General features: G+C 42.7%; 1 protein-coding gene across 2 annotated transcripts in view; it reads right to left on the reverse strand.

Annotated features, from left to right (window-relative positions):
• Positions 1–21,931, reverse strand: part of LOC110491266 (cAMP and cAMP-inhibited cGMP 3',5'-cyclic phosphodiesterase 10A) — a 107,530-nt gene extending 85,599 nt beyond the window's left edge. For both annotated transcript variants that reach the window (XM_036946057.1, XM_036946055.1), the window contains exon 1: positions 21,300–21,931. In XM_036946057.1, the coding sequence (XP_036801952.1) occupies positions 21,300–21,363 (64 nt within the window). In that variant the 5' untranslated portion in view covers positions 21,364–21,931. The remainder of the gene's footprint in view (positions 1–21,299) is intronic.
• Between the last annotated feature and the right edge of the window lie 397 nt (positions 21,932–22,328).

Below are 22,328 nucleotides of genomic sequence, written 5' to 3' on the forward strand. Positions count from 1 at the left end.
TCAGTTTCAACTCTATCCAACAGTCTCTGGTGTCAGTCTCAACTCTATCCATCAGTCTCTGGTGTCAGTCTATGGTGTCAGTTCAACTCTATCCATCAGTCTCTGGTGTCAGTTTCGTAAGAGTAATCGTTACATAATATTTTTGCGTTTTTGGGTTGGTGGACTGTTCTTTCCATAGCAGGCTACTAATGTGATAGTACGTATGGACAGTAGTACCTGTAGTTTTCATATGTTTTTGTATTAAACCAAAACCCAATCTCTCTGTCAAGAGTTTCCTGAGTAAAACATGGGGTCTGTTCAGATGGGTGCAATGTTACAGAATGTTTTGATAGCGTTGTGAAACGAGATAAGAAAAGTTTAAAAAAAAAACAACAACAACAACACAAATGTAATTTTGACACCGTATGCCTTGATAGGCTACCAATGAGAGAACAGGGGGGTGAAAAAAGAAGCTAAAGTCCACCGAATCCTCATTCCAGTAAGCACGAACATACATCTGTCCTTAATCTACAAAGCAGATCTTAACAGTAATTATTTTTAGGTCTGCTCATTTCAGCCTGTGCGTACAGTAGGCCTACATACGTATCTCTGTTCTTATTCTACAAAGCAGACCTTGATTCTTTTTTTAAGTGTGCTCTGCTCTGCTCTGTCACTACTGTCCCTCTGGGGATCTTGGTCTGCGTCACTCCGATCTTCTTCTTCTCCAGCCTGCGTTAAGACTGAAAGAGCACTGGTCCTCGAGGAGGGGGTAGTACTGAGTTCAGGCTTCAGACGTCATCAACTCCCTACCGGGACCCTCACTAAACCTAGCGTCTCTTGTAGCACGCTTGAACTCCATATATCCCACATCACCTCGATCCCCTACACCCCGAGGCTCTTGTGTAGATCTGAGAGGATTGGGTAGGTGTTGGTATGACAAGCAACATGACGTTGTGCTTTTGCGTCCCACCTGTCTGGTCTCCTCTGCAAGATGTTTCGGAGACTTTAGAGCATTGGTCCTCGAGAAGAAGGGACACAATTCCTGAGTTCAAGCTCCCGACGTCATCAACTCCGACGTCGTCAACTCCGAACACAACCGACCGTGGCCTCTCAAAACTTTGTCCAAACTATATTCCTTACAACTTCTTCAAAATCTGGTGAGCTTTAGTACACTCGAAAAACCAAGACACTAGCCTCTGATGTGTCAAACAATTCCCCTGAATCAACTCATGGCCTCACCCTGCCTACGCCCTACGCTCTACGCCCTACGCTCTACGCCCTTGTGTGTATCTGAGAGGAACGGAGTGGTGTCCGCTGTACAATATGGACACATTTCCACCTGATCTATCAGAACGTCATCGTCAACTCCCTACTGGATCGTCACACAACCTAGCTAGCCTCTCGAGTCACACTCTCCCTGAATCCCAAATCGACCCCTAGACCCTGGACACCCTAATCACTTGTGTAGGTCAGAAAGTATTCGGGAAAAAGGTTATGAGGAGCACGGTAGTGCTTAGCTTTCCATTTGAAAGTCTGGGTGGAATATTCGCCACATTGCTTACACCTATACCCTCCACTGAGATGTAGGGTGTAGGGAGTAGGGGACAAGGTGTTGTTTCTGGACACGGCCCTAGAGCCACACTTAGCCTGTAGTGCTCATTATACTTTATTCAACTTTCCGATGAACTTTGGTGAACTCAACAAAAAAAACAAGACACTATGGGACCTCATACAACAACAGACTATGACTTCACTATAAGACAAAACATGAGAGAAAATGCCTTTTTACGGCGTATCGGCAAAAACAAATCGAATGTTATTTGTCACATGCGTCGAATACAAGAGGTTTAGACTGAGACCGTGAAATGCCAACAATACAGAATTAAAAAGTTTTTTAAAAAAACGTAACAAATAAAAATAGAAACACAATAAATAACAATAACGACGCTATAAACAAGGAGTACGAGGTAGTTGAGGAAATAATGAGGCTACAAGGAGAACAAGTACTGAGTCACTGTGCAGGGGTACCAGTACTTAGTCAATGTGCAGGGGTACCAGTACTGAGTCAATGTGCAGGGGTACCAGTACTGAGTCACTGTGCAGGGGTACCAGTACTGAGTCACTGTGCAGGGGTACCAGTACTGAGTCAATGTGCAGGGGTACCAGTACCGAGTCAATGTGCAGGGGTACCAGTACTGAGTCACTGTGCAGGGGTAACAGTACTGAGTCACTGTGCAGGGGTACCAGTACTGAGTCACTGTGCAGGGGTACCAGTACTGAGTCAATTTGCAGGGGTACCAGTACTGAGTCACTGTGCAGGGGTACCAGTACTGAGTCACTGTGCAGGGGTACCAGTACTGAGTCACTGTGCAGGGGTACCAGTACTGAGTCACTGTGCAGGGGTACCAGTACTGAGTCACTGTGCAGGGGTACCAGTACTTAGTCAATGTGCAGGGGTACCAGTACTGAGTCAATGTGCAGGGGTACCAGTACTGAGTCAATTTGCAGGGGTACCAGTACTGAGTCACTGTGCAGGGGTACCAGTACTGAGTCAATGTGCAGGGGTACCAGTACTGAGTCAATTTGCAGGGGTACCAGTACTGAGTCACTGTGCAGGGGTACCAGTACTGAGTCAATGTGCAGGGGTACCAGTACTGAGTCAATTTGCAGGGGTACCAGTACTGAGTCACTGTGCAGGGGTACCAGTACTGAGTCAATGTGCAGGGGTACCAGTACTGAGTCAATTTGCAGGGGTACCAGTACTGAGTCACTGTGCAGGGGTCCCAGTACTGAGTCAATGTGCAGGGGTACCAGTACTGAGTCAATGTGCAGGGGTACCAGTACTGAGTCAATGTGCAGGGGTACCAGTACTGAGTCACTGTGCAGGGGTCCCAGTACTGAGTCAATGTGCAGGGGTACCAGTACTGAGTCAATGTGCAGGGGTACCAGTACTGAGTCACTGTGCAAGGGTACCAGTACTGAGTCAATGTGCAGGGGTACCAGTACTGAGTCACTGTGCAGGGGTACCAGTACTGAGTCAATGTGCAGGGGTACCAGTGCTGAGTCACTGTGCAGGGGTACCAGTACTGAGTCACTGTGCAGGGGTACCAGTACTGAGTCACTGTGCAAGGGTACCAGTACTGAGTCAATGTGCAGGGGTACCAGTACTGAGTCACTGTGCAAGGGTACCAGTACTGAGTCACTGTGCAGGGGTACCAGTACTGAGTCAATGTGCAGGGGTACCAGTAATGAGTCAATGTGCAGGGGTACCAGTACTGAGTCAATGTGCAGGGGTACCAGTAATGAGTCAATGTGCAGGGGTACCAGTAATGAGTCAATGTGCAGGGGTACCAGTACTGAGTCAATGTGCAGGGGTACCAGTACTGAGTCAATGTGCAGGGGTACCAGTACTGAGTCACTGTGCAGGGGTACCAGTACTGAGTCAATGTGCAGGGGTACCAGTACTGAGTCACTGTGCAGGGGTACCAGTACTGAGTCAATGTGCAGGGGTACCAGTAATGAGTCAATGTGCAGGGGTACCAGTACAGGGGTACGAGGTAGTGAGGTAATACAGAGCCTTCAGAAAGTATTCATACCCCTTGACTTATTCCTCATTATGTTGTGTTACAGCTTTTTACAGCTTGTTACAGTTTTTTAAATAGATGTTTTTTTCCTTACCCCTTGATAAACAATACCACATAAAGTGAAAACATGTTTTTTAAATTCTTCAGCAAATTTATTGAGAATGAAATACAGAAATATCTCATTTACATACACTACCGTTCAAAAGTTTGGGGTAACTTAGAAATGTAAAAGCACATTTTTTCGATTAAAATAACATCAAATTGATCAGAAATACAGTGTAGACATTGTTAATGTTGTAAATGACCATTGTAGCTGGAAACTACAGACTTTTTAATGAAATATCTACATAGGTGTACAGAGGCCCATTATCAGCAACCATCACTCCTGTGTTCCAATGGCACATTGTGCTAGCTAATCCAAGTTTGTCATTTTAAAAGACTAATTGATCATTGGAAAACCCTTACGTTAGCACAGCTAAAAACTGTTGTCCTGATTGAAGAAGCAATAAAACTGGTCTTCTTTAGACTAGTTGAGTATCTGGAGCATCAGCATTTGGGGATTCGATTACAGGCTCAAAATGGCCAGAAATACTTTCTCCTGAAACTCGTCAGTCTATTCTTGTTCTGAGAAATTAAGGCTATTCCATGCAAGAAATTGCCAAGAAACTGAAGATCTCGTACAACGCTGTGTACTCTAACCACCAGGCTACCTGCCGTCCCTACACTCTAACCACTAGGCTACCTGCCGTCCCTACACTCTAACCACCAGGCTACCTGCCGTCCCTACACTCTAACCACTAGGCTACCTGCCGTCCCTACACTCTAACCACTAGTCTACCTGCCGTCCCTACACTCTAACCACTAGGCTACCTGCCGTCCCTACACTCTAACCACTAGGCTACCTGCCGTCCCTACACTCTAACCACTAGGCTACCTGCCGTCCCTACACTCTAACCACTAGGCTACCTGCCGTCCCTACACTCTAACCACTAGGCTACCTGCCGCCCCTACACTCTAACCACTAGGCTACCTGCCGTCCCTACACTCTAACCACTAGGCTACCTGCCAAACCTACACTCTAACCACTAGGCTACCTGCCGTCCCTACACTCTAACCACTAGGCTACCTGCCGTCCCTACACTCTAACCACTAGGCTACCTGCCGTCCCTACACTCTAACCACTAGTCTACCTGCCGTCCCTACACTCTAACCACTAGGCTACCCGCCGTCCCTACACTCTAACCACTAGGCTACCTGCCGTCCCTACACTCTAACCACTAGTCTACCTGCCGTCCCTACACTCTAACCACTAGGCTACCTGCCGTCCCTACACTCTAACCACTAGTCTACCTGCCGTCCCTACACTCTAACCACTAGGCTACCTGCCACCCCTACACTCTAACCACTAGGCTACCTGCCGTCCCTACACTCTAACCACTATTCTACCTGCCGTCCCTACACTCTAACCACTAGGCTACCTACCCTACACTCTAACCACTAGGCTACCTGCCGTCCCTACACTCTAACCACTAGGCTACCTACCCTACACTCTAACCACTAGGCTACCTGCCGTCCCTACACTCTAACCACTAGGCTACCTGCCGTCCCTACACTCTAACCACTAGTCTACCTGCCGTCCCTACACTCTAACCACTAGTCTACCTGCCGTCCCTACACTCTAACCACTAGGCTACCTGCCGTCCCTACACTCTAACCACTAGTCTACCTGCCGTCCCTACACTCTAACCACTAGGCTACCTGCCATCCCTACACTCTAACCACTAGGCTACCTGCCGTCCCTACACTCTAACCACTAGTCTACCTGCCGTCCCTACACTCTAACCACTAGTCTACCTGCCGTCCCTACACTCTAACCACTAGGCTACCTGCCGTCCCTACACTCTAACCACTAGTCTACCTGCCGTCCCTACACTCTAACCACTAGTCTACCTGCCGTCCCTACACTCTAACCACTAGGCTACCTGCCGTCCCTACACTCTAACCACTAGTCTACCTGCCGTCCCTACACTCTAACCACTAGTCTACCTGCCGTCCCTACACTCTAACCACTAGGCTACCTGCCGTCCCTACACTCTAACCACTAGGCTACCTGCCGTCCCTACACTCTAACCACTAGGCTACCTGCCGTCCCTACACTCTAACCACTAGTCTACCTGCCGTCCCTACACTCTAACCACTAGGCTACCTGCCGTCCCTACACTCTAACCACTAGGCTACCTGCCGTCCCTACACTCTAACCACTAGACTACCCGCCATGTTCTTGTGAACTCTATTGCTCTGTAGTCACGGTCAGTTTAGAAGCCTAAGGTTAAGGCCTAAAGTGGCAGCGCTACGAAACACCAAATATCAGTAGGTATGCTGTAATATACAGTATAATTTAATATTCACTATTAGCAATTGCTGATGTTATTTTCAATACAGTTCTTCTACAATAAAGTACTGTTTTGTTATATATTTACAGCAGAATACTGTAAATGTTGGTGGATTGTGGAGAAATATTGTGGGAGGAGAAAGAATCGCTGCCTCATTTTAAAGCATTGCCTTCATAAGCGGCTATATTTGTTGCAATACTTAGTGAGAGTCCTGTACCAATTTACGAGATATGTGGATCGGAGTGGTAGAGAGTCTTCTACCTTTCAACGGGTGAATATTTACCCATGTAATCTGTTCTGTCCTGTAATCACATCCAGTTTGGAAGAACTTTGTTTAAGTCCTCTAGAAGTGCAAGTGATATAAAACACCTAGTATTCATTAATATGCTGTAATATGCAAATGCCTAAAGCCAACCTGTTCGCTCTAATGTCTTGTAATTACAGTAAAATATACTATAGAAGTAATTTGCTGACAGGTAAATAGTAACGTTTACTGTATTGCAATGTGTTTCATTGCTCTGGCATCAATTTACTGTGAATATCTCAGTATTGTATTGGCACTAGTGAAGGGAAATCTTAACGCTTCAGCATACAATGACATTCTAGACGATTCTGTGCTTCCAACTTTGTGGCAACAGTTTGGGGAAGACCCTTTCCTGTTTCAGCATGACAGTGACCCTGTGCATAAAGCAAGGCCCATACAGAAATGGTTTGTCGAGATCGTTGTGGAAGAACTTGACTGGCCTTCACAGAGCCCTGACCTCAACCCCATCAAACACCTTTGGGATGAATCGGAACACCGACTGCGAGCCAGGCCTAATTGACCAAAATCAGTGCCCGACCTCACTAATGCTCGAGGCTGAATGGAAGCAAGTCCCTGCAGCAAATGTTCCAACATCTAGTGGAAATCCTTCCCAGAAGAGCGGAGGCTGTTATAGCCGCAAAGAGTGGGGACCAACAACATATTAATGCCCATGATTCTGGAATGAGATGTTGGACGAGTAGGTGTCCACATACTTTTGGTCATGTAGTGAATATCATCAGATATCTTCTATTAATTACAATTTACTTAAAGTAGTGCAGGGTAGCCTAGTGGTTAGAGCGTTGGACTAGTAACCAGAAAGTTGCAAGTTCAAACCCCCGAGCTGACAAGGTACAAATCTGTCGTTCTGCCCCTGAACAGGCAGTTAACCCACTGTTCCTAGGCCGTCATTTAAAATAAGAATTTGTTCTTAACTGACTTGCCTAGTTAAAATAAAGTTTGCTATCACTGTGATATGTGTTTTTTTATTTCTATTCATCTCGGTTGAAGCAACTGACTGTAAGTTGCTAAGGACAAGAGCGCCCGCTAAAATGTCAATGTAAAAAATGAAAAATCCCAAAGTACACTAGATAATATGATGCTACATGGGTATTTCCAGTAATATACTGTAGATTTGATTACAGTAACATTTGTGGTACCGTAAAATGGATTACAGACAAATGGATTACTGTAAAATGGATTAGTGACAAATGGATTACTGTAAAATGGATTACAGACAAATGGATTACTGTAAAATGGATTACAGACAAATGCATTACATTAAAATGGATTACAGACAAATGGATTACAGTAGCTGTACAGTAAAATAAATTACAGTAACTTACTGGACAATTGCTGCCAGTATATTACTGTACATTTTACATTAAATGTTTTACATTGCAAACATAAATACACACACACACACACACACACCAGACGGGTGCCCTGAGTCCTCATAACCAGATCCGAGTTCTCCTTTGAAACTGACAGCTATGAGGTCACAGTGATGTCAGAGGCGTGAAGTCAACCCTAAAAACTATAGACGTTTAGTCAGGCACATGATATACACAGACATTTGCTTTTTCTAAAACAGAAAAATAAATAAATACAGATAAATAAATAGACACACACACACACACACACACACACACACACACACACACACACAAGAATAAAGGGAAGAGGATACTTCTCTCATCTCTGAGTAAAGTGTGTGTGTGTGTGTGTGTGTGTGTGTGTCTCTCTGTGTGTGTGTGTGTGTGTGTGTGTCTGTGTGTGTGTGTGTGTGTAGTGTAGCACTCTCCACTCCTCCTCTCCTGGCTGAGATTCAAGGACATGCTGCCAATAAACTTCTATGAGACTGAGGCTGTGTGTGTGTGTGTGTGTGTGTGTGTGTGTGTGTGTGTGTGTATGCGTGTGTGTGTGTGGCGGAGGGGATGGGAGGCAGGGGGGAGACCGAGGGGAGACTGGGTGTGTGCGTCAGCAGCTCGTCAGGGAGGCCCTTGCCAGGCAGAGAGAGGGAGCATGTGTTTCTTATCTTATCTGTGGAACCGAGGGCTAGACTGGAGCACAGCGTCCAACACAACGTGTGTGTGTGTGAGTGTGTGTGTGTGTGTGTGTGTGTGTTCGTATGCCCTTTCTTCCTAACTATGTGGAAGCCCTACTGTTGTTTGGTCAGTGTGTATCCAGTGCCAACATTTCAAAAAATGCTTTTTGTTCTGACTTCAGAGACCTGATTTCAACTAAACTCGCCTAAAACACACACACTGCAAGCAAACAGCCTTACTCAAACATTCAAACTCACAGTTCTCACACACACACACACACACACACACACACACACACACACAGAGAGACATATACACACACACACACAGAGACACACACACAGTACACAGTGACTTCCATGGAAAATAATTTGCACTATTTCCAGGTCATTAGATGTAAAGGTTAAGGGATATAAATGGCACCCTATTCCCTATTTAGTGCACTACATTAAACCAGGACTGGCACCCTATTCCCTATTTAGTGCACTACTTTAAACCAGAGCCCATAGTGGTCTGATGAAGTATAGTGTGACCCCCCCCCCCCCCCCCCCCCCTCCCACCATGGGTCTACAGTATGGTGTGACCCCCCACCCCCCACCATGGGTCTACAGTATGGTGTGTCCCCCCCCCACCATGGGTCTACAGTATGGTGTGAACCCCCCCCCCCCCCCCCCCCCCTCCCACCATGGGTCTACAGTATGATGTGACCCCCCCCACCATGGGTCTACAGTAGGATGTGACCGCCCCCCCCCCACCATGGGTCTACAGTATGGTGTGACCCACCCCCCACCATGGGTCTACAGTATGGTGTGAACACCCCACCCCCCACCATGGGTCTACAGTATGGTGTGACCCCCCCCCCCCCCCCCCACCATGGGTCTACAGTATGGTGTGACCCCCCCCCCCCCACCATGGGTCTACAGTATGGTGTGACCCCCCCCCACCATGGGTCTACAGTATGGTGTGAACACCCCCCTCCGACCAACTGACACGCACACTGGTTTCAATTACACTGATGAAGGTGTTCAGATTACCGCCAATGTGGGAACTCTTTCGCCTGCTACGTTAGAAAGGTCATAGGTTACCGCCATAGAAAGGTCATAGGTTTCTGTCTCCATGCTCCTATCTTGTCATAAAAAAATACCAAGGAACTTCAGAATATCAGTCTACTTAAAAAAAGTTCTAGTAGTCTAGTCAAGATTATAATAACAAAGTGCCAATTTCCTCATAATCTGGGATCTGATATACAGTGCCTTGCGAAAGTATTCGGCCCCCTTGAACTTTGCAACCTTTTGCCACATTTCAGGCTTCAAACATAAAGATATAAAACTGTATTTTTTTGTGAAGAATCAACAACAAGTGCGACACAATCATGAAGTGGAACGACATTTATTGGATATTTCAAACTTTTTTAACAAATCAAAAACTGAAAAATTGGGCGTGCAAAATTATTCAGCCCCCTTAAGTTAATACTTTGTAGCGCCACCTTTTGCTGCGATTACAGCTGTAAGTCGCTTGGGGTGTCTCTATCAGTTTTGCACATCGAGAGACTGACATTTTTTCCCATTCCTCCTTGCAAAACAGCTCGAGCTCAGTGAGGTTGGATGGAGAGCATTTGTGAACAGCAGTTTTCAGTTCTTTCCACAGATTCTCGATTGGATTCAGGTCTGGACTTTGACTTGGCCATTCTAACACCTGGATATGTTTATTTTTGAACCATTCCATTGTAGATTTTGCTTTATGTTTTGGATCATTGTCTTGTTGGAAGACAAATTTCCGTCCCAGTCTCAGGTCTTTTGCAGACTCCATCAGGTTTTCTTCCAGAATGGTCCTGTATTTGGCTCCATCCATCTTCCCATCAATTTTAACCATCTTCCCTGTCCCTGCTGAAGAAAAGCAGGCCCAAACCATGATGCTGCCACCACCATGTTTGACAGTGGGGATGGTGTGTTCAGGCTGATGAGCTGTGTTGCTTTTACGCCAAACATAACATTTTGCATTGTTGCCAAAAAGTTCAATTTTGGTTTCATCTGACCAGAGCACCTTCTTCCACATGTTTGGTGTGTCTCCCACGTGGCTTGTGGCAAACTTTAAACAACACTTTTTATGGATATCTTTAAGAAATGGCTTTCTTCTTGCCACTCTTCCATAAAGGCCAGATTTGTGCAATATACGACTGATTGTTGTCCTATGGACAGAGTCTCCCACCGCAGCTGTAGATCTCTGCAGTTCATCCAGAGTGATCATGGGCCTCTTGGCTGCATCTCTGATCAGTCTTCTCCTTGTATGAGCTGAAAGTTTAGAGGGACGGCCAGGTCTTGGTAGATTTGCAGTGGTCTGATACTCCTTCCATTTCAATATTATCGCTTGCACAGTGCTCCTTGGGATGTTTAAAGCTTGGGAAATCTTTTTGTATCCAAATCCGGCTTTAAACTTCTTCACAACAGTATCTCGGACCTGCCTGGTGTGTTCCTTGTTCTTCATGACGCTCTCTGCGCTTTTGACGGACCTCTGAGACTATCACAGTGCAGGTGCATTTATACGGAGACTTGATTACACACAGGTGGATGGTATTTATCATCATTAGTCATTTAGGTCAACATTGGATCATTCAGAGATCCTCACTGAACTTCTGGAGAGAGTTTGCTGCACTGAAAGTAAAGGGGCTGAATAATTTTGCACGCCCAATTTTTCAGTTTTTGATTTGTTAAAAAAGTTTAAATATCCAATAAATGTCGTTCCACTTCATGATTGTGTCCCACTTGTTGTTGATTCTTCACAAAAAAATACAGTTTTATATCTTTATGTTTGAAGCCTGAAATGTGGCAAAAGGTCGCAAAGTTCAAGGGGGGCGAATACTTTCGCAAGGCACTGTACCTGTAGGTTAGAGTTTAGGGCTGGGTTCTGATATACCTGTAGGTTATAGTTTAGGGCTGGGTTCTGATATACCTGTAGGTTATAGTTTAGGGCTGGGTTCTGATATACCTGTAGGTTATAGTTTAGGGGTTCTGATATACCTGTAGGTTATAGTTTAGGGCTGGGTTCTGATATACCTGTAGGTTATAGTTTAGGGGTTCTGATATACCTGTAGGTTATAGTTTAGGGGTTCTGATATACCTGTAGGTTATAGTTTAGGGCTGGGTTCTGATATACCTGTAGGTTATAGTTTAGGGGTTCTGATATACCTGTAGGTTATAGTTTAGGGCTGGGTTCTGATATACCTGTAGGTTACAGTTCCACCCTCCACATCTTCCTCCTCCTCCCCCCTCCTCCTCCTCCTCCCCCCTCTTCCTCCTCCTCCTCCCCCCCATCTTCCCCCTCCTCCTCCTCCTCCCCCCTCTTCCCCCTCCTCCATCACCAAGCTATTTTATGAGCCCAGACCCAAGGATAAGTAGTAAACAGCATGAATTCTGCTAACATGGACATTCATATTCCGAACAATCCACAATACTACTCTTATTAATACATCCATAGACCAATCATTAACCAATCTGCAATACATCCATAGACCAATCATTAACCAATCTGCAATACATCCATAGTGTACCATTAGATGCTGAAAGAAGTGCTTCTCTATGAGGGAGAACGCATCTCTGTCCTAAATGGCACTCTACTCCCTCTGCATTGCTTTTGACCAGAGCCCAATGGGATATCCTATGGACCATGGTCAAAAGTAGTGCACTATATAGGAAATAGGGTCCCATTTAGTCACTACTCTACCATGATTAAATGACATTCAATGGAGACAGGAAATGCCCAGCATGATAACTTCCTGCCCACAACATAAGACTTCTTCATTGAGTTAAGTCACTTCCTCCTCCACAGCCATTTTGGTTTGAGAATGCCTGTCAGATGCTATTAGTGCTGACCTGGAGTGACCTCCGTGACCTCAGGACACACACACACACGCATTTTAAATACTTTATTTGCATCCACCAATCAAATTGACAGGAAAAAGGATCCAAACAAGGTCCCTGTCTGCATGGCACTCAAGGTAAACAGCAAGAACTTCAGTAAAGCCATTCTAATGCCAATGTTAGTCTATGGAGATTGCATGGCTGTGTGCTCGAGATTGCACGTCTACAACGGGTGTGGCTGAAATAGCCCGAATCCACTAATTTGAAGGGGTGTCCACATACTTTTGTATATATAGTGTATACACTTCATTTTGAGTTGTAAAAAGTTACATTGTCTAACCTAAATACACAGGAAACAGACAACACATGGAAAGTATGTTTTCTCCCCAGTGAGAGAGAGAGACTAAAGTGCGTGTGACATTTTGTGAACGTCAGTTCCCCTCAGACACAATTAATCTATCCCTGAGCGCTCTCCCTTGGCCCAGGAAGTGCTGTCAGGATTATCCTAAATTAAGAAATGATTAATTGATTGTCAGAGAGACGTCACTGATTTTGAAAAGAGCAGCAGGGCAAAATGTTTTGCTGCTTTTCAATGACATAATGACATGATGCCACTGAATAGACTACTAGACTATAGTGACTAATACTGACATGATGCCACTGACTAGACTACTAGACTATAGTGACTAATACTGACATGATGCCACTGAATAGACTACTAGACTATGGTGACTTTAATACTGACATGATGCCATTGAATAGACTACTAGACTATAGTGACTAATACTGACATGATGCCACTGAATAGACTACTAGACTATAGTGACTAATACTGACATGATGCCACTGAATAGACTACTAGACTATAGTGACTTTAAAGTGGAACTGACAGCATTTAAGCCACATGAAATCGTATTAAAATATGTTAATATATACCCCCAGGAGGAATATGGCACCCTTTTAAAAATTATTTTTATATATTTTTTTTTTAACATTTTCTGACAAGCGAGCACTTAGATATGGTCATTTTCATAAATTCATAAATTCATAGAAAATTTGGGAATTACATATAGTAAGGTATTTTGGAAAATTGTATAGCAATATAGAGTGGGCAGTATAGAGTATAGAGCAATATAGAGTGGGCAGTATAGAGTATAGAGTATAGAACAATATAGAGTGGACAGTATAGAGTATAGAGTATAGAGCAATATAGAGTGGGCAGTATAGAGCAATATAGAGTGGGCAGTATAGAGCAATATAGAGTGGGCAGTATAGAGCAATATAGAGTGGGCAGTATAGAGTATAGAGCAATATAGAGTGGACAGTATAGAGTATAGAGTAATATATAGTGGGCAGTATAGAGTATATAGAGTGGGCAGTATAAAGTATAGAGCAATATAGAGTGGGCAGTATAGAGTATAGAGCAATATAGAGTGGGCAGTATAGAGTATAGAGTATAGAGCAATATAGAGTGGGCAGTATAGAGTATAGAGTATAGAGCAATATAGAGTGGGCAGTATAGAGTATAGAGCAATATAGAGTGGGCAGTATAGAGTATAGAGAAATATAGAGTGGGCAGTATAGAGTATAGAGCAATATAGAGTGGGCAGTATAGAGTATAGAGCAATATAGAGTGGGCAGTATAGAGTATAGAGCAATATAGAGTGGGCAATATAGAGTATAGAGCAATATAGAGTGGGCAGTATAGAGTATAGAGCAATATAGAGTGCGCAGTATAGAGTATAGAGCAATATAGAGTGGGCAGTATAGAGTATAGAGCAATATAGAGTGGGCAGTATAGAGTATAGAGCAATATAGAGTGGGCAGTATAGAGCAATATAGAGTGGGCAGTATAGAGCAATATAGAGTGGGCAGTATAGAGCAATATAGAGTGGGCAGTATAGAGTATAGAGTAATATATAGTGGGCAGTATAGAGTATAGAGCAATATAGAGTGGACAGTATAGAGTATAGAGTAATATATAGTGGGCAGTATAGAGTATAGAGCAATATAGAGTGGGCAGTATAGAGTATAGAGCAATATAGAGTGGGCAGTATAGAGTATAGAGCAATATAGAGTGGGCAGTATAGAGCAATATAGAGTGGGCAGTATAGAGCAATATAGAGTGGGCAGTATAGAGTATAGAGCCATATAGAGTGGACAGTATAGAGTATAGAGTATTATATAGAGTGGGCAGTATAGAGTATAGAGCAATATAGAGTGGACAGTATAGAGTATAGAGTATAGAACAATATAGAGTGGACAGTATAGAGTATAGAGTATAGAGCAATATAGAGTGGACAGTATAGAGTATAGAGTATAGAACAATATAGAGTGGACAGTATAGAGTATAGAGCAATATAGAGTGGACAGTATAGAGTATAGAGTATATAACAATATAGAGTGGACAGTATAGAGTATAGAGTATAGAACAATATAGAGTGGACAGTATAGAGTATAGAGCAATATAGAGTGGGCAGTATAGAGTATAGAGAATAAAGTATAGAGCAATATAGAGTGGGCAGTATAGAGTATAGAGCAATATAGAGTGGACAGTATAGACTATAGAGTATAGAACTATATAGAGTGGACAGTATAGAGTATAGAGTATATAACAATATAGAGTGGACAGTATAGAGTATAGAGTATAGAGCAATATAGAGTGGGCAGTATAGAGTATAGAGCAATATAGAGTGGACAGTATAGAGTATAGAGTATAGAACAATATAGAGTGGACAGTATAGAGTATAGAGTATAGAGCAATATAGAGTAGGCAGTATAGAGTATAGAGCAATATAGAGTGGACAGTATAGAGTATAGAACAATATAGAGTGGACAGTATAGAGTATAGAGCAATATAGAGTGGGCAGTATAGAGTATAGAGTATAGAACAATATAGAGTGGACAGTATAGAGTATAGAACAATATAGAGTGGACAGTATAGAGTATAGAGTATAGAACAATATAGAGTGGACAGTATAGAGTATAGAGTATAGAGCAATATAGAGTGGGCAGTATAGAGTATAGAGCAATATAGAGTGGACAGTATAGAGTATAGAGTATAGAACAATATAGAGTGGACAGTATAGAGTATAGAGTATAGAGTATAGAGCAATATAGAGTAGGCAGTATAGAGTATAGAGCAATATAGAGTGGACAGTATAGAACCATATAGAGTGGACAGTATAGAGTATAGAGTATAGAACAATATAGAGTATAGAGCAATATAGAGTGGGCAGTATAGAGTATAGAGTATAGAGCAATATAGAGTGGGCAGTATAGAGTATAGAGCAATATAGAGTGGACAGTATAGAGTATAGAGTATAGAACAATATAGAGTGGACAGTATAGAGTATAGAACAATATAGAGTGGACAGTATAGAGTATAGAGTATAGAGTATAGAGCAACATAGAGTGGGCAGTATAGAGTATAGAGTATAGAACAATATAGAGTGGACAGTATAGAGTATAGAGTATAGAGCAATATAGAGTGGGCAGTATAGAGTATAGAGCAATATAGAGTGGGCAGTATAGAGTATAGAGAAATATAGAGTGGACAGTATAGAGTACAGAGCAATATAGAGTATAGAGCAATATAGAGTGGACAGTATAGAGTATAGAACAATATAGAGTGGACAGTATAGAGTATAGAGTATAGAGTATAGAGCAACATAGAGTGGGCAGTATAGAGTATAGAGTATAGAACAATATAGAGTGGACAGTATAGAGTATAGAGTATAGAGCAATATAGAGTGGGCAGTATAGAGTATAGAGCAATATAGAGTGGGCAGTATAGAGCAATATAGAGTGGGCAGTATAGAGTATAGAGCCATATAGAGTGGACAGTATAGAGCAATATAGAGTGGGCAGTATAGAGTATAGAGCCATATAGAGTGGACAGTATAGAGTATAGAGCAATATAGAGTGGGCAGTATAGAGCAATATAGAGTGGACAGTATAGAGTATAGAGCCATATAGAGTGGACAGTATAGAGTATAGAACAATATAGAGTGGACAGTATAGAGTATAGAGTATAGAACAATATAGAGTGGACAGTATAGAGTATAGAGCAATATAGAGTGGGCAGTATAGAGTATAGAGCTATATAGAGTGGGCAGTATAGAGTATAGAGCAATATAGAGTGGGCAGTATAGAGCAATATAGAGTGGACAGTATAGAGCAATATAGAGTGGGCAGTATAGAGCAATATAGAGTGGACAGTATAGAGTATAGAGCCATATAGAGTGGACAGTATAGAGTATAGAGCAATATAGAGTGGGCAGTATAGAGTATAGAGCAATATAGAGTGGGCAGTATAGAGCAATATAGAGTGGGCAGTATAGAGTATAGAGCCATATAGAGTGGACAGTATAGAGTATAGAACAATATAGAGTGGGCAGTATAGAGCAATATAGAGTGGGCAGTATAGAGTATAGAGCCATATAGAGTGGGCAGTATAGAGTATAGAGTATAGAACAATATAGAGTGGACAGTATAGAGTATAGAGCAATATAGAGTGGGCAGTATAGAGTATAGAGCCATATAGAGTGGACAGTATAGAGTATAGAGCAATATAGAGTGGGCAGTATAGAGTATAGAGTATAGAACAATATAGAGTGGGCAGTATAGAGTATAGAGCAATATAGAGTGGGCAGTATAGAGCAATATAGAGTGGGCAGTATAGAGTATAGAGCCATATAGAGTGGGCAGTATAGAGTATAGAGTATAGAGCAATATAGAGTGGGCAGTATAGAGTATAGAGCAATATAGAGTGGGCAGTATAGAGTATAGAGTATAGAGCAATATAGAGTGGGCAGTATAGAGTATAGAGCAATATAGAGTGGGCAGTATAGAGTATAGAGCTATATAGAGAGGGCAACTGTGCGTTTGGACAATGAATAGACACTGGAGTAAATAAAGCCTAATAAAAACATCTGTCCTGTCCACGACCGGAGTCTACGCAGACCGGTGTGCTATAGTCAATCAGAGCGTCATTCACTTTGAACTGGACTGTGTGTTTACAGGAAGTAGGACCTGCCGTCATTCACTTTGAACTGGACTGTGTGTTTACAGGAAGTAGCAACAGCGTGACTTTAGATCATTGGAACACATTTCACCAAAAGCCACAACATTACACCTGAATGGATTTCTGGAAATATGTCAACAACAAGGGAGTCAGTCCTCTTACATTTGGGAACTTCACAGATCAAATACCCTTGAAAAGGTAGGCTCTGTCTCCCTCAGTTATACACATCAACAAGACCAACAACTAATTATTGCCAAAGCGATATGAGCTCAAATCTAACGAGGGAACATTAGATATACCCTCTCAAACTTTTCAGCTAGTTGATCGTCAAAATTGCACTGATAAACAATGGAGAATAGTAGCTGGGTCTCTCTCCTGCAGCTTGCTTGCATGCTTGTCCCAACCCACGGTTTGAAAACTGAATTGGAACTTGCCTGACAGCTCACCCATTTGATCGTTGCCAAATACATTTGATTGACAACTAAGAGATATGCTAACTGTGGATAACAGTTGTTCAAGTTCAGCACAGCTAGCTAGCAAAGCGATTCACATTCCTTGCTAGCTAACTAAATGACACCTGCAGCATCTCTTGCTGTAGCCAACAGAAAAATACACGAGAGGGAAAAAGTCAGTCATTCACCCACTCCTCCAATTACATGACATCCTCCCATACAGCTAGCGAAGGTTAGACTTTGTGTTTTTATCTTTCTAAATAAATAGCTAGTTACATAAATAGTTACACTTGCCCGGGGGGTGTCAAACTCGAATCAGCGTATATGTTGAGAAAAAAATAACTCATTCGTCGGCCCAGATATAGCCTATTTGTTGTTGTTTTTTAAACGTGCAACTTGTGACCCAAACTGACCATTGTTTTATTAGGAAAAAAAAATAGGGTCCTTTATAATGTCCACTTTTATACATAAGATGCTGTATATTAACATGTTAAAACAAAATAAGAGATAAATAGTATTTATCCAGCCTTTGCTGCTGCTATGCTTAAAGATGTGCATAATATGCTGCGAACCCTAATCAAAAATAATGTAATAACTCCCAAGTAACAAAATCGTAGCTATAGGTTGTTGTAACATTTAAAATTAAACTTTCGTTTGTTTTGCACTGCCTGGATCACCGGTGCGGTTGAATGCAGCATCGCTGTGTCTTGCACTCAAAATGTCTTGTAGTTGAGTAGCCAACCTAGACTACAGCTCAAATGTTGCTGTAATAGGTCTACACGTTTCTATTTTGCATTGGGTGTTTTGTTGCAGATTTAGTTGTTTGGTTATTCATTGTCAAGCTGTTCAACTGAAGATAGGCTGCAACATTTGAGTAGCCTAGCTAGGATTGTGGCATGTGTCTGTACACTTTCCCTCCGCTGTGTGCTGTAAACCGAACACAGGAAAGCAGCGCAATTGAAGTTGAATTCACCTATGCAAGCGCATCAGGCTGTAATTTCATAAAGTAGATAACATAACTGTTGACTCATTTACATTCGCTTGTGTGTCCTATTCGACCCGCGGGAGTTGTGTTTGACATATGTGCGCTTAACCCACGTTATGATTGACTTGTGATCACTGACTGCCCTTGCTAATTTGATTGTATTGATATTCCCATTCTTTAGGGTGCGTTTCTAATTTCACTCTGGCTCTATATGATTTCAGAACACTCTCGTCTGAGTGTGCCAGACTGCAGAATAATTTATGAATTTACGAACGCACAACACCCCGTAGAATATGGCTGGTGTCAGTAAACCTCGGCAAAAAAAAGCGTCATTAAATTGTATAATTTTGACATGCAAAGACCCAAATGGCGTTCCATAGCACAGTTACCGTCACCAACACTCTGGGTAACATGAAAACAGCTTAACCAGCTCAGCTAGGGAGAGAAATGGTCAGTGATGTGTTCTCTCTTTTACGTCTGGAAGTAGCTAGCTAGCTTTTTTTTTATTTATTTAACTAGGCAAGTCAGTTAAAGAACTAATTCTTATTTTCAATGACGGCCGCAGAACGACAGATTTGTACCTTGTCAGCTCGGGGGGTTTGAACTTGCAACCTTCTGGTTTGAACTTGCAACGCTCTAACCACTAGGCTACCCTGCCGCTTGACTGCTTTTGTGAGGACGGATCCCTCGGATCTACCCTACTCCTCCGCCAGAGCGTCCAGTATGCGAAACGCTCTGAATTTACAAACAGTCGTCCGTTTTTGTTTATAATATTAATTAAGTCATTGAAAATTAAATGGTGCATCAAGAATGGGTGGAGACAGCAATTAATGTACCACGCGAGCTGTAAATGTATTAATGAATTATTCATTAAACTGCATCCATCTATTCTGCCAACAATACATAACAGCACATCATCGGATTTAGAGTCTAATATATATAACTCATATTTTTAAAACCTCTTATAAAGTTGATTTTGAAGCATAAAATTGCAATTTTTGACAATGACTCTTTGTTTCATATCTTCAAAGTAGTTAAAAAGTCGCTTTAAAATGGCCTTTTCAGCCAGACGCAATATAGTAGAGGAGTTATTTTTGCATAGTTGCTATGCAAAAGGTTTGGTCGTACGTTCTACGCGAAATGGCTGCTGTGCAGGCTGGATAAGGTTATTGTCACCTCCTAGCTAGGTAGCCAACTTCAACTAACTCAGTCATGTCAAACATTGAACCTGTAACGACGGGACACTAGCTGCATTTTATTTTGTTTGAGATTTTTATTTTTTATTAAATTTTTTACATTTTGGCATTTACTTGGATATGTCCATAATAATGACCTTGATCAGTTGATGCGTGATTTCACCTTGGCTCAGAAAATGTATCTTCTCGTCTGGGCACCGTTCACTCTCTATGTATTGTACAGAGATCAACTTCTAAAGTAAAACATTGTTTCCGAGGTTGGACAGACAGACAAACCTAATATTAACCCCCCGCTGCACCGAACTAAATGCTAGGCTGGAAGAAACGTGAAATAATGTGCGAGTTTAAATAAATACAAGCGATGATTCGGGACAGCAACATGAACATGATATTCTGATGGAGGCACAGTGATCATTTTCTGATTGAACTGTTAGCAGGCATAGTGTGTGCATGGGATGGCCAATATAGCACGGTTAAGAAGACTGCTTGTACAAGCAGCATCCAAGGTCCAAACAAGCAGTTTAAGAACAGTCAAGTGTAACTGTAGTCCTACTGTAGGTGCGATGTGCGTCAGAGAAAAACGCGCCTAAATAGGTGGCTGCCGTGTAGGGCTAGTCAAGGGAAATATTGATAGGTCTACTCTACAGACAGGCGTTATTTCGCTTTTACGTTTAACTTTGTATGTAAGTTCAACATAACAATGGGGGCCTATCTACTGAGCCATAGCCGCGCAGTCTTGCAAGGAATGAACGCGCAATGCATAGACAGAGCCTGGACTTTAGGTTCTGGAGAAACGGGTCAACAGTGATGCTGCTTCTTTCGCACCCACCAGCTCCGTAGACCAATTTTACCACAACAATAGACCAGGGATTTCATTCCGGTACTCTCTTCGTAAAGTATAGGACTGTGTCTACTCCTCGTCGTTCTACTAGGCTAAAACTACATGTTGTGGGGTATTAATTATACTGTTCCCTGATAACACCCATGTTTCGGATGTTATCACTGATCAGCTATCAATCTGTTGCCATTCCGAAAGTTAGATAGGCTATTTTCAAGTTGTTATAATTGGAAGTGATCATAATAAGAAATGTGTATTAATTGTGTAGGCTATTTACTTTTTGCCTTTTGTATATCTCTGTTTTGCTTCTCGTAGTGTATTGATGTGTATATCATTTGTAATTGCAGGGTTAATCTGTAAAAGAGACATACGTTTCTCAACATGTCTCCCTGTGAAAATAAAGGTTCAATACATGTAAAAAATATATATGTTAATAATCGAGCATTAATGTGTAGCCTAATTGTGATCACGGCAAAGTCCAAAAACTAGAGCCACAAAATCCCGCGTTCAAGTCGTGCATAATAAGACATGCGTAAAATGTGGGGAATACCAACACATTTATATTCTGAATTGATGGACATGATCCCATTGATAAAGATGGTTTTCAACAGTTTGACTGTTGCAAAGAAAAAGTACTTACTTGGGCCCAGAAAACAGTCCGTTATCCTTCGAAAACAGCTTGTCGAAGACGGACCATCATCCATGTCTGCCTGTGAGAGAGCAGAGCGCAAGGAGGGACACGCTACGGAGAGAAACCAGGGGGCTGTGCTTCTCTGCTCAAACTGCCGCTGTTCAATACCGGAACTAGAAAGGTTGATCCAGATTGCCTGGAGATTATAGGTCCTACAATACCACTAGCCAACCGAGCTGGGGGGTGGGGGTGGGTGCAGAGGTCGTGAGCAGTGCGTGATCCGTGATGAGCACGGTAGCCTACGGTACACCGTAGAGGCGAGAGCAGCGGCGGTACAGGGTCTGCCCACTCCCTAGCCTTACGAGGTGTAGCTAAACCTCGGTTGAACCGCCTCCTCTCCTCGCCGTGGCAGCAGTTATACCGTGAATGTGCATGAGGAACAGAAAGAGAGGAGGGAGACGGAGACGGAACGGAGGGAGGCACGGACTGGTAGGAGGGACAAATAGGACTGTACTCTGCCCTACAAAGGCAAAATGCAGTAACTATACCGTAGCCTAGTAGAGGGAAAAAAACTGAAAAGTGTAGAGTATTGGCTGCGCTGGAGATGAACGCTGACTACTCCTGTCTCCCCACCCTTATGGAAAAACCACATGATTTGACATGTGACATTTCCACATGTTTTGCACATATGAAATCAGGTTGCTGTCATCTAAGAGGGTGTTAGTTCAAATCCCAGGTGTGGTTGCGTCCCATGTATGCTAGCCAACGTTGAGGTCAATTCTATTAAAAGTTCCAGTCAATTCTGAAAGTAAACCCATTTTAAATGTTCACGAGATTTCACAGGCGATGCCCCTGCAAACAAAAATGAGTCTTTATGATAAACACACACTATGATTTAAACATACAGTGTTTTCAATTTACATATTTTTCCCCACACTTTGACATACATTGTATATACCGTACTTACACATGTCATTCATTACCTGGGATTTGAACTAATAACCTGTTGCTTCACAGCATTCCAATCTTCCTGCTCCA

Source organism: Oncorhynchus mykiss, chromosome 16 (assembly GCF_013265735.2).
Source record: "Oncorhynchus mykiss isolate Arlee chromosome 16, USDA_OmykA_1.1, whole genome shotgun sequence".
Classification (NCBI taxonomy): Eukaryota; Metazoa; Chordata; class Actinopteri; order Salmoniformes; family Salmonidae; genus Oncorhynchus; species Oncorhynchus mykiss.